General features: G+C 39.8%; 1 protein-coding gene across 1 annotated transcript; it reads right to left on the bottom strand.

Annotated features, from left to right (window-relative positions):
* Positions 1–11,293: 11,293 nt before the first annotated feature.
* LOC101546521 (olfactory receptor 4C15-like) lies at positions 11,294–12,229 on the bottom strand. Its single transcript, XM_012935850.2, has one exon. The coding sequence runs from the start codon at positions 12,227–12,229 to the stop codon at positions 11,294–11,296; it is 936 nt and encodes a 311-aa protein (XP_012791304.2).
* Between the last annotated feature and the right edge of the window lie 1,984 nt (positions 12,230–14,213).

The raw sequence follows: 14,213 nt of genomic DNA, 5'->3' as shown, positions 1-14,213 counted from the left end.
TCAACTGCACTTTTCAAAAACAGGAGAATAGAATTAACAATCTCCCAGGTAGTCCAGAATTCCATGGGGATCTTAGTCCCTTCCTTAGATGCCTTGGAGACATTTTTCCTAACTTGTTTCCAAATCTTACTTTCTAGAGTTCCTTCGTCTGGGAACCATGGGTTAACTGCATAAACTACCTTAAAGCAGGACCGGAGTTGGTCTCTGGAAATGCAGAGTTCCGGGTCTCCTGTTCTGCGGGAGAGACACTGAATCAAATCCATAAATGGCTTGCCCTATTCAGTCTGGCTTGAGAAAATATGAAAGATCTTGGGAAGGCCCAGAATCTGCCCCATCTTAGTGGGTGATTGCTGTTCGGATTCTAATCCACAGCACACTAAAAAATCCTGTTCTCCCACTCACTTTCTAGAGTGAGGGTGCACCGAACGCTATTCTTACCTTTAGTTGGTAGTTCGTGCCTGCTCCAGGGACGCCAGCTGTAAAAAACTAAAGCTCGCCGAAGGGCGAGTGCACTCGCGGGCTCTCCGGGCGGCTCTGTCTCACTACCCGCGTTCGGTGCTCTGGAACCGCAGTGTGTGGACTCGATCGGGACGGCCGGTGGTCAAGGACAGGCGAAGGAAGAACAAGGACCAAGCTGGTTACTGATTAGTTACCGTTTATTCAATCTTCAAACTTTCTCATGTCCCGCACTCCCAGCTCTGGCCTCTCTCTGGATCTACTCTGCTTCTCTCTGGCTTCTCTCTCTCCTCCTACCTGTCTCTCCCCGATCTCTCTCAGTGGATCTGGCCCTGTGGATCTGCCCCTGGAAACAAGATACAAAACCAAAACCGAAGCTGAAGCCTTCTTTGGGCTGAAAGCACTCAATTTACATCCCAAAGACCAGGCTGGGCTGCAGCAAGAAATCTACATGTCAACTACAAACTAGACAGCACCTGAAATTTACATCCCAAAGACTAGGCTAGCACCTTAGATCTGCGGGTCAAAGATCAGCTAGGTTTCTGTGACAAAACTCCAGAAGGCAGCTGGAAAAGGGGAAATATTCCAACAATACATGATCTGCTATTATAGAAACAAATAATGGACATTGTGCTAGCTTTATCATAGTACCTACAATTTGATTCATTCATGTGAAAATGTATTTTGTGTCTCTGTCATCATTTAGATACATAATCACATACTTGTTAAAGAGTGAAATATCACACAAAAATACAATGGTGACAGTCAGAAGAATGTTTATCTCCTTAAAAAATAACTAGCTAGTTTTTCAGTACTTCATGTATCATGAATCTAATTCAACCATTTATTTGGAATCCTCATTTATTTTAGAGGAGCAATGGGGCCCAGGTCAGAGGATTCAGTGTAAAGGTTATGTTGAGGAATGATAAAGCCAAGTATCAAATGTCCAGAGCACTGAAGCAAGAGACCCAAACTTTAATGACCAAAAGGCAGACTAGTGGGGTGGGAGTGATATGGGAGGGAATTTGGGAAAATTGATGGAGGAAAGTTAAAACTGTTGGTAGCATCAGAGCTGCAATAATGCATTTATAAAACTCAACTATAAATAATTTTGTAAATAATAGTGCTTTAATCTAAAAACAAAATACTGCTGGTTATATGTGGAGAGCCTCCACGGGACCGTGCTTTGCAACAACAGTTGCACTGTGCTTGTAAATTGCACCGTTCTTCGTTCTTCGTAAACAACACCTGTGTGCTTCGAAAACAATTCCTAATAAGGAAGCAGGATGTCTTGCCACGCCCATAAGCTGTAACTAACCTATCAGATGCAGACACGTGGGCGAAAACAAGCAGCGAGAGGCATATAAGGAGGGAAGCTGCCTAGCTAGTGGTTCCTCCCTGGTTCCTTTTCCTTCGTTCGTCCTTAGTCTATTCTTCGTTCGTCCTTTTTTCTGTTTGCATGAGAAGGTTTCTTAATAAATAGCTGGAAGAAGAATCTCCGGGTTGCGTGTTACTTTACAGCTGGCGTCCCTGGGTGGGCACGAACTACCGACTAAAGGTAAGAATAAGCGTTCGGTGCGCCCCACTCTAGAAGGTGAGCGGGAGATCAGGATTTTTTATGTGTGCTGCGGATTAGAATCCTAGCAGCAATCCCCCACTAAGATGGGACAGATTCTGGGCCTTCCCAAGATCTTTAATATTTTCTCGAGTCAGACTGAAGAGGGCAAGTCATTTATGAATTTGATTCAGTCTCTCTCCCGCAGAATAGGAGACCTGGAACTCTACATTTCCAGAGACCAACTCCGGTCCTGCCTTAAAGTAGTTTATGAGGTTAACCCATGGTTCCCAGACGAAGGAACTCTAGAAAGCAGGATTTGGAGACAAATTAGGAAAAATGTCTATAAGGTATCTAAGAAAGGGACTGAGATCCCCGTGGAATTCTGGACTACATGGGAGATTGTTAATTCTATTCTCCTATTTTTGAATAGTGCAATTGATGTGGAGAACATTAGGAATAATACGGCCTCAGCTCCTCCCACACCTAAGCCTCGAAAGGGTTTTCATAGGAAAAATACTTCTGAGGCTGATGAATATAGCTCTACTTCCAGTGTATTAGATGGAAGTGATGTGGGTTATGAGTCTGCTATCACTTACTCAGATTCTGAGTCCGAGAGTGACTCAGCTAAGCGGCCTCCAGGCCACTCGGGACATGCTCCCAATCGCCCAGTCCAGGCAGAGAAGAAGCAGCATCCATCTTGTCGCAGGTTAAAGATGGATTCTCTCAGTCATTTCAAATGGGCCTGTGTCTCGTATGGGCCTACATCTCTGTATTGTTGGGAGTATCTTGCATACTGGAGTAAAAAGGCCTACTGGGTACCTCAAGATTTTCACATGGTTGCTAAGACATGCTTAAGCCGTTCTCAGTACTTGGAATGGAGAATGTGGCTCTATAATGAGGCCAAGGCAAAGCTTCAAGGCCTAGGCCATGCTGGACAAAACTTTTCAGGTATTCAGTTGACTTGTGAGATGTTAACTGGTGAAGGGAAATGGCGCAACCCAGAAAGGCAAGTCACCTTGCCTTATGCTGTTCTTGCTCATGTGCGTGAAATAGCCCTGCGTGCATGGGAGAAAGTTGATGCAGAAGCAGAATTTAAGGGAAGTTTTACAAAGATTTTCCAGAGAGCCTCAGAACCTTATGTAGATTTCATAGGAAGGTTGATGAAGGCCATTGAAATGCAGGTTAAAGATAAGGCAGCTCAGGAGCTGTTGACTAAACTATTGGCCTTTGAAAATGCTAATAAGGATTGCCAGGCCATTCTGCGCCCTATTAAGGAGAAGGAAGACATATTCGGGTTTTTGGAAGCATGCAGGAATGTTGGCTCTGCTAAACATAAGGTACAGGTCTATGCCTTACAGAGACAAGCTCAGAAAAGATGTTTTAATTGTGGAAAACCAGGCCACTTTCGTAGAGATTGCTATGCGCCCCCAAGCCGTGCTACGAGAGTACGTCCTGGGCCCTGTCCCAGGTGTAAGAAGGGAAACCACTGGGCCAGAGACTGCAGAGCCAGACTTACACCTCCGGGGCCCTGTCCTCGGTGTAAGAGGGGAAATCATTGGGCCAGAGATTGTCGCTTTAATTTTGATGTAGTGGGTGTCCCCAACTCGGGACACCTGCAAGGGGACCAGTCCCAGGCCCCACAAAATCAGGAGATTTTCCCAGTTTCAGCCCCTTTCCCCAGTGTGGAATTTCAGAGCTCCAATCAGTATAATCGCTGCAGCCAGGGACAGCAGGAAGCGCAGCCTATTCCCTGACCCGATACAGTTACTACAACCCCTTTTCAGTATAGAACACTGCGGCCTTAAGCCCATCACCTCTGCATTTTTCAGTGGATGTATGCAATGTTAAATCAAATACAAAAAGGAGGTATTTTCTCAATTGAGTGTAGCGGGAAAACTCCTCATTCGAGGAAAAGGCTATGCTTTTGTTTCAACAGATGATAACCCCGCTAAGAAACTTTGGATCCCTTTACGTCTTATCAGAAGCAGAATTCAAACACCTGATTTGGATCTCATACCACCAGAGTCTCCTGATTCATCGCCAAACTGATTCCACCTATACCCTTTCTGGTGGATGGCACAGCCCGGACCCCGTGTTAACTTGGGCCAGGGGTTCTGTTTTGTGTTTTTCCACAGGTCAGGGCAGAACCAGTGTGGATTCCTGAATGCCTGACACAGAAGACTGCGCCTCCAGTAGACCAAGATGTGCAAACTGGTGCTCGTGCTCAGCCTGATTCCTGTGATATGAGCTGAAGAAGCAGCTTCCTGGGCCATTGCTACAACATGGCCTGCTTTAACGCCTGTGCATAGATTTCCCCCTTCCTTACCCATCTTGATAGGACCAGAGTAGAAGTCCCCTCCATTTATCAAAGAGTGGGCGGGGGTGGGAGCAGTACTGTCCTTATTGCTTCTCGCTGCTTTGGTTTTTTGCCTGGTGTCTATACAAAATGCAGCAAGAACAACTATTTACAAAAGCGTGATATTTACAGGCATTCGTGGCCCTGGAGGCAAAGCAATCCCCGCAGCTTTGGCTTGCAACTTTGAAATAATAATCTCACTTAGAACAATCAGGTTAGCTGGATGTAGCAAAGGTATTATGCAGCTGAGAGCCCTTAATTGCAGGGGACCTCCTGTAGTTGAGGAGTTTGAAAGGGTGCACTATACCCCACCTGACCCTTGGACCAACCTAAGACAGGGACCTACAAGCGAGAGGGCTCCCAATGACGGGTAAGGCCAAGGGGGCCGAGGTTGCTACGCAGACTCGCTGTTCTAAAACAAAAAGGGGGAACTGTGGAGAGCCTCCACGGGACCGTGCTTTGCAACAACAGTTGCACTGTGCTTGTAAATTGCACCGATCTTCGTAAACAACACCTGTGTGCTTCGAAAACAATTCCTAATAAGGAAACAGGATGTCTTGCCAGGCCCATAAGCTGTAACTAACCTATCAGATGCAGACACGTGGGCGAAAACAAGCAGCGAGAGGCATATAAGGAGGGAAGCTGCCTAGCTAGTGGTTCCTCCCTGGTTCCTTTTCCTTCGTTCGTCCTTAGTCTATTCTTCGTTCGTCCTTTTTTCTGTTTGCATGAGAAGGTTTCTTAATAAATAGCTGGAAGAAGAATCTCCGGGTTGCGTGTTACTTTACAGTTATATATCCCAGAAAAGCCAAAAAGTATAGTCGAAATGACATCTGCACTTATATGTTCATCACAGCACTGTTTACAATAGCCAGAATCTGGAATAAACCCGAGTGCCCTAGAACAGATGACTGGTTGAAGAAACTCTGGTACATCTATACAATGGAATACCATTCTGCTGTTAGAAAGAATGAGGTCATGACCTTTGCATATAAGTGGATCAGCATGGAAAGTATCATGCTAAGTGAAATGAGTCAGAAAAAGAGAGACAGACATAGAAAGATTGCACTGATCTGTGGAATATAGAATAATAGACTATAAAACTAACACCCAAGAATAGTAGAAATAAGTACCAGGAGGTTGTCTCCATGGCTTGGAGGCTGGTCTGTCATTCTGGGCAACTCAAAGAAGGGAACACCAATTAAAATGTGGTTGGAGGTCATGTGGGGGAAAGATGATGCGGGCCGAATATAGACTAGAAACTGAACACAATGGCCACTCAACACCTTTATTGCAAACCACAACACCTAATCAGAGAGAGAGAACAAAAGGGAATACCCTGCCATAGTGGCAGTGTGGGGTGGGGGGGAAGTGGGACTGGGGAGGGGGAGGGATGTTGGGTTTACTGGTGGTGGAGAATGGGCACTGGTGAAGGGATGGGTTATCAAACTTTGTAAGGGAGAAACATGAGCACAAAAATGTATAAATCTGTAACTGTACACTCACGTTGACTCAGTAATTAAAAATAAACTATTAACTAAAAAAATAAAGAAAAAGAAAATAAAAAATAAATTAAATTAAAAGGAAAACAATGAAATAAACAATTAAAATAAAACAAAAAAAAGAAATGCGCATGGTAATTATAATATCTGCTTAACCTAAAAACATAAAACCATTTTTGTAAAATATATAAATTGTTAAATTTAAAAAAAAATTGAAATTTGAAATTGAAAACAACCCAAGTGCCTGAGAACAGATGACTTGTTAAAGAAACTTTGGTACATCTACACAGTGGAATACTATGCAGCTGTTAGAAAAGACTGGAGCAATAGTAGAGTGGGTAGGGCATTTGTCTTGCACAGAGTCGGCCCAGGTTAGATTCCTCCATCCCTCTTGGAGAGCTTGGAAAGCTACCAAGAGAGTATCCCACCCACATGGCAGAGCCTGAGAAGCTACCCGTGGCATACTTGATATGCAAAAAAAAACAGTAATTAGTCTCACAATGGAGAATTTACTGGTACACACTCGAGTAAATAGATAAAAAATGGGATGACAGTGCTAAAAGTGCGATAGTTAGAAAAGATGAAGTCATGAAATTTGCCTATAAGTGGATGGACATGGAGATTATCATGCTGAGTGAAATGAGTCAGAAAGAGAGACAGACATAGAATGACTGCACTTATATGTGGTATATAAATTAGCATAATATGACACTAACACTTAAAGACAGTAAGATAAAAGCCAAAGGAATGGCCTTGTGGTTTAGAACCCGGCAAAATGTGTTGGGGGAAGAAGCAGTTAAGATGGGGAAGAGACTACTAAATTGGAGGGATCTCTTGGGATGGGAGATGTGTGCTGAAAGCAGATAAAGGACCAAACATGACAGCTTTTCATATCTGTATTGAAAACTGTAATTCCCAAACATAGTGAGTTAATTAGAAGGAAGGTACCTGTCACAAAGGAGGAGGTATATTGGTGTGGAGAAGGCAGAAAGGATTATGGTAACATTGGTGGTGGAAAACATACACTGCTAGAGGGATGGCTGTTCAATTTTAGTATGACTGAAAACCAATCATGAAAGATTTGTAACTGTAACTCACAGTCATTCAATAATTGTTTAAATTCCATTTTGAAATGTGCATACTTGAATAACAACAATAGAACTAATAATAAACTTATCAAAAATGATAAAAATCTTTTTGTTTCAAAATTTTATTTTATTATAGCAACGTGAATTACAAGGTTATTCATAATTGGGTTTTTGACACACGATGTTCTGTCACCAAGCCCACCACCAAACCAAGCCCAACATCCCTCTGTCACCTGCCCAGATTTCCTCTTCTATGTACCTACCCCAGCCTGGCCTGCCATCTTTACAGGCACCTTTTAAATGTGAATATGAAAGGGGGCTAGGGGAACGGGAAGGAGGCGTACTGGGTTTTGTTTGGCTTAGTTTTTATTGTTTTCTTTTTTTTGGTGGTGGAATATGGGCACTAGTGAAGGGTTGGTTGCCTCAGCATTGTATAACTCAAGACTTAAGCCAGAAAATATTGCAATTTTCCAGATGGTGATTCAATAAAATAAAACTTTTATTAAAAATATATAAATAAAATTATATAAATAAATAAATAAAAATTTTCATTTAGTAAACCAAATGCTATTTTTAATTTCACAAGTAGCAATAACAAAAGAAGTTTAAACTAAGAAAACAAATACAATTTTTATAAAACTCTATCAAAAACATAATTAAATAGACATTTGCACCTTCTCTGGCTATTGTTATTGTCTTTGTGTTCAGGTAAGAAAGTTTCTAGAAAGAAACAGAGAGATAGTACAGCAAGTAGGGATCTCGTCATTAAAGAAGCTGACACCACTTCAATCAATTCCTAGTATATGGTCCGATATGATCCTCCCGACTATCACTAGGAATAATTCCTGAGTGCAAAGCCAGAAGTATTTCATAAGCTTGGCCATTTGAACCCCTCCAACAACAAAAAATCATCTAGATAAATCCTAATCACTGTATAAAGTGTATAAAATTTAATCGACAGTTCCTATTGTTTTTTAGTTTAAATTGTTATCAATCAGGAAATGTAACCAGGAATTTTTCTACTCATCTTGAATTCTAATCCTACGCTAAAACTCTTTTATCTTTTAATCAAAATTTTCTTAATATCATTTGTTTTATATTCCTAAGCTTTCAATTTCACTTTGATAAATATCTACACTAATGATGTGGTTTACTATGAAGTATGCTCCATGTATTCCGTGCCTACTAGAAAATTTAATTGCAATATAGCCCTCTTTGCTCTCAATGTATTAACTTGCAATTATAACACAAATCTAAAACAAGTGTGATAGGTTGTATTAGTCATTATTTTAATAAGGACTTAAGAATAAAAATGTTTAGATATGCATATGTTTCTCAAATAATGATAATGTCCAAAATATTGTCCTTAATTCAATGGAAAATGCCAACTCTTTATGTTAAATAGAGGAAAGAAAATCCACTTTGTATGTTTGGAAAACCATAATTCTGATGGTGCTTTCCTCTTTTACACTTATTTGACTATGAATCAGAATGATGAGTGAGGGGAGCCCATGAATAAAACACAATACAACTTTTTTATTTTGAGAATAAGTGCATCTGAATACACATCAAAAAAGAACAAGATGAGAGCAAAATGTGAGGGTGATTATGGAAAAAATTCACACTACTTCCTTCTCCACAATGCTTACTGACATTATGAAAGCTGAATTATTATACAGAAAAGACATAAATATGGGACCTATAGGTCACACCCACACTGCCTCTGGCTGCTGTATATACTCCTTAATGGCCATGATCCAAAGACATACAAAAGCATCTCCAAACTGAGCAGCTCGCTGCAGAGATTTCTAAAAACAGTACATTTAGGAGCAGGCGGCCAAACTTGCAGCAATTCAACAATTTATGCTATTCCTAACAAGCAATAAAAAATAAAGTATGGGGGAGATTTTCTGCCGTAGAGGATGGATGGACGGGGGATGGGGGGATACTTGAGTCTTTAGTGGTGGAAGATGTGCACTGGTGGAGGTTTGGGTGATCAATCTTTGTATGACTGAAACTCAAACAGAAAACCTTTATAACTATATCATGGTGACTCAAAAACTACTAATAATAAAAATATAATGATTTAAAAATAAAAAAAAAATCATTGATTTAAAGAGCGGTATGCCAGGGTGATACCATTTCACCAAAACTCTTAAGTGCCACCCTTGAGAACATCATGCAATGACTGGAATGGGAAGTTATGGGAGTGAAGACAGATGGACGGCAGTTACACCTTCTCTGCTTCGCTGATGACATCATTTTCATAACAACAAACATTAGTCAAGAGGCAAAAATGCTGACCGACTTCGACCTCGAGTGTGAAAAACTCAGATTAAAGCTGAATCTTAACAAGACGATGTTCATGAAAAAAGAACTGGTCCCTGATGCTCCATTTGCTCTCAATGGAACAAACATCTCCGATTGCAGCAGCTATGTGTACCTGGGTCGAGAACCCAACATGAGCAATGACTTGGTGCCAGAACTGCGCAGGAAGAAGAGAGCAAAGTGGAGTGAATTCAAGAGTGTCGAAGAGCTGATTAATAGAAAGAAAACCTCTTACTCCGGGGACCCATTTATGATTTCTCCATTCTTCCTGCACTAACATATGCCTCAGAGACCTGGGCCCTACGCAAACAGGATGAGAATGCTATCAGGGTATCCCAAAGAGGAATCAAAAGAGCTATGCTGGGAATATCATGGCTCACTCAAGTGACAGAAGGAATCCAGAGTTCTGACCTCAGGTCAAAAATCAGGGATGCTGTCTCATTTGCCGAGGCATCAAAAATCAGATGGGCAGGTCATGCAATGCGATTCAGAGAAGACGACCATTGGACTAGAGCTATCACCACTTGGATTCCTCGGGATGTCAGAAGACCTCATGGACGCCCACCAACTAGATGGTCAGATTTCTTCGTTAAATCTCTGAATGAACGTGTTGAGGCTCTTCCTGTTCCTGGAGCGAGCAGGTATCATGGGGCTACACTAGCTTGCAACAGGGACAGATGGAGATGTTACTGACGCTGGCTTGAGCAAATCAAAGATCAACAGGACTATAAGTGATACAAGTGAATAAAAAAATATAATAAATTTAATATACTGACTAAAAAATGTATTGTGGAGTTCATGCCCAATTCAACCGTTTAATCAATGACTGAATAAATAGCAGTCCTCTGACATCTTATTGCCTGGCTCTCCCTCTCAGAGAACTTGGTCACTGTTTCTTTTGAAGTGGAGAAAATTCTTAGTTTGATGTAGTCCCATTTGTTTATGTTTGCTTCCACTTGCATGGTCAGTGCTGTTTTGTCCGTAAAGATGCTTTTAGCTTAAATGTCATGGAGAGTTCTGCCTACATTTTCTTCTATGATTCAATAAAATTGAAAACTATTTTTTTGAGTAAAGAGAACTTTGTCGGGTACCGAAAGCATTCTGTGGGCAAGGCACAGCCTGGCAAGCTCTCCGTGGTGTACTTGGCAAGGCAAATACAGTACAAATGATGGGTCTCATTCCCCTTACCCTGAAAGAGCATTCATCACTGCACCACTGGGAAAAACAATAAAAGAGAGGCTACTAAATTTTCAGAGCTAGGATGAAAGGACACGTTACTGGTACCCGCTTGAGTAAATCAATGATCAAGGAGATTACAGTGATACAGTGAAAATACAACATTAAAAAAAAAAGCAAGAACAGGAAATTTACCATACCATAGGCCCTATAAATTCACCATGCTTAGATCCTATGAAAATGACCTAATTATTATGCAAGAATATTTCAACAAAGCTTTCTTATTACACAGTGAACTTTGACTAATAATGAATTCACAGAGAAGTAACTGATATAAAAGATGAATTATTTAACATTCTTAGTCTAAAATCATACCAAAAAATAGATACAATCTGACGCATCAGAATACATCAAAGATAATGAGTATATAGATAGATAAAAATATATCTATGTATGAATTTAACTCACACACACTGCAATAAATCCCATTATTTACATTTAATATAGAACATGCAGAACTAAAATCAATGCACCTGCAAAGAAATTGGGAATGGGGTGCCAGACAAGAAGTATTTACTGTCTCAGAATTCTAACGTTTCTTTCAAATTTCAGTAAACAAATTTAATTGGCATTTCAAAAAATATAATGCCTTAGATCAGTCTAGAACATTTTCAAAATATTTTAGTTTATTATTCTCTTTTAAATTTTGTGTGATTTGGGGGGGGGGGCAGTAACATGTGAAAGGTCTGAGGATTTATTCCTCACTTTGCACTCAGAGGTCAATCTGATGCAACAAAGTTACATTGAACCTTTTTTTAAAAATATTAAGACTTTATTTTTCAATAGAAAAGATCATTAACCGGCTACACAGTTTGCAAATGGCATTTTTCACCTCCTTATTTCTGAAAGCATAAATCAAAGGATTGAGTAAAGGAGTTAGGAAGGTGTAGAATATCTCCACGATTTTGTCAAAGGAGAAAGAAACTGGAGGCCGCGCATACTCAAATATACATGGAATAAAGTACAAAACCACAACAGCAACATGAGTTGCACAGGTGGAGAGGGCTTTCCTCTTTCCTTCAGTGCTGTGGTTTCTCAGGGAGAACAAGATGACCCCATAGGACACTAGTAACAAAAAGAAGATTAGGATGCAAAAGAATCCACTGTTGGCCACTATCATAAGGCCAAAGCCATAGGTATCAGTGCAGGCAAGCTTCAGTAATGGGTACAATTCACAAACAAAGTGATCAATAACATTGGGACCACAGAAAGGAAGTTGTACAGTAAAAAGAATCTGTATACTGGAATGCAGAAAGCCCCCTGCCCAAGCTACTCCAATCAGACTGCCACAGAGCCTTGGGTTCATGATAGAAGTGTAGTGCAAGGGTTTGCAGATGGCCACATACCTGTCATAGGCCATGGATGTGAGGACAATCACCTCTGCTCCACAAAACATGTGTAGAGCAAATATCTGAATCATACAACCTCCGTAGGAGATGGTTTTCTTTTCATAGAGACAGTCTATGATCATTTTAGGGCCAGTCGCTGAGATAATACATGCATCCAGCAGTGATAGAAATACCAGGAAGAAGTACATTGGGGAGCCCACGAGCGCTGGATTGCTGATGACGGCTGACATAATCAGCAGGTTGCTACAGATAGTTGCAATGTAGACAAACAAAAATATGACAAATACAATTTTCTGAACATCTGGATTCTGTGAAAATCCCAGGAAGACAAACTCGGTGACAAAGCTTTGATTTTCCATGATTTTCCAGAAAACACTCACAGTTGCCACATAGACTATCACAGCCTGCAATAAAACTGACAAGATTACATAAGATAAGTTTATTATTACAGGCACTCACAATTCTGTTCTTCCATGTGGTTCTTTCTATACTGTGCTTCTTTTAATTTTGAAACTAAAACAAAAAAATACCAGAATGTTCTGCAAAACAATCATTTAAGATGGGGAAAATTCACTTTTTAAGCTATTAAATAGTACTTGAGAGAAAGTATCCCTAGAGGAACAAACCCAGATTTGAGAGGATTGCGAACCTATTTTATTTCAGTTCCCATCATAGATTACTTAGTCATGGTATTCTAGACAAAGTTGTTTAGGGAGACTTTGATACCATATCTTAGTTCTGATGCATTAGAACATCACTTTACTTGTCAGGAAAACTCAGTGGAAGGACTTGTCATCAATAACTTTTGATGAAATTGAAAGGGTAATCAACCTGTCCCCGGCCTCTCCAAGAATTCCAGTCCTAGATTAATTCAGTAATAAGTTTTTCCTGACCTTAATTTATCAAATTTATGAAATTTAGTTATATATTTTTATATATTAAAGAATCAGCAACTGTCCAAATAAATCTAGAGTTAAAATTGATTAGATAACAAAGCTCTAAAAACAAAATTAGAGTTTTTGTAAATATCAATTTTTATTTGAAAGTGATTATGTCTTGTCATGGAGTGGTTAAGTGTTAAGTCCTTGTCTAAAGATTAACTGAGCTGTTTGTTGCTAGTTCAGTCTTCTATGTTATTTTTGTTTTTTGAGTTTAGTATTTTCTGATCTTCCTTTTTCATCTAATTTTCTGTGTTTCTACTTGAATTTCAATACACACCATTAAAAAATACCTACTCCCCAAAATAAACAATAATGTTGTTGATGTGAGGAAAAATTTCACTGTTAGTAGGAACATTTCTGGTCCAGCATTTTTGGGAAACAATACAGCAGACACTCTTTAAAAAATAATGGATCAGTCTACTATTTGATCCAGCAACTCCACTTCTTGACATCTATCCCAATAACAACAACAACAAAAAAACCAGATTGAGAAGATTTGCCCTTCTATATCTGTTCATTGCAGCCAAATTCACAATAACCAACTTCTGGAAACAACTCACTGTCCAAGAACAGATGACTAGATAAAGAAATCATAGGACGTATACATAATGAAATTATGAGAAAAGATGAAATCATGAAATTTGCTGCTACATGATGGATCTGGATGGTATCATGTTGACTGAAGTAACTCGAAAGAGAAAGGACTGAATCAATTACTTGTCTTATATACCAAATATAAGGAAGCACTGTAGAGGTATAAAAAATACTCAATGGGATAAAATGAGAATCGATCTTTGGTAGTGGGCCACCGATGGAGTAAGCAAGTGGAAGGAGCAGAGAGGAATTAGCTAGGAAGGGGTTGACACTGGGGAACTGGTGGGAAGGAAGTGGACATGGCAGGTGGGGTGAGGGGAAGGTTAGTGAGGGTTATGTTATGCATAAAATCCCATCATGAAGGGTTATAATCAGTGGTACATCAAATAAAATAAAATTTAATTAAATCAAAACAAAATATTTGCATGAATTACATACTTTTTTATTTGAAACTTAAAATGAACCTATTTAAAATAATACTACTATCAAGTGCTGACCTCATTTGTAAGTTCAATAATAGCAGTAAAATAAGTATCAAAGCATTATTGGCTACTAAACTACCAATCCTATATCTCTTATACATATTTAACTGTGGATAATTATCGCTTAAAGTATTATTTCAAACAAATAATAGATGTTGATCTGGAATTGAAACCTAGACCTTTGCGTTCTGTACATAGCCAGTTCTTGACTATTGGATCAACCCAGAAAGTAACAAGAATCCTTATTTCCCAGGAAGAAATTCAGAGAATGGGTGGCTTTTCTGTTTCTAATCCACATATAGAGGTTAAAGATGTAACAAAACAAC

This window comes from Sorex araneus, chromosome 6, assembly GCF_027595985.1.
Source record: "Sorex araneus isolate mSorAra2 chromosome 6, mSorAra2.pri, whole genome shotgun sequence".
Classification (NCBI taxonomy): domain Eukaryota; kingdom Metazoa; phylum Chordata; class Mammalia; order Eulipotyphla; family Soricidae; genus Sorex; species Sorex araneus.
Note: the sequence above shows the minus strand (reverse complement) of the source record. Positions and strands in the feature narration are given on the sequence as shown.

Bases quoted from the DNA above. Each gene is read 5' to 3' on its own strand.
- LOC101546521 (XM_012935850.2), bottom strand. From the start codon at position 12,229: ATGGAAAATCAAAGCTTTGTCACCGAGTTTGTCTTCCTGGGATTTTCA.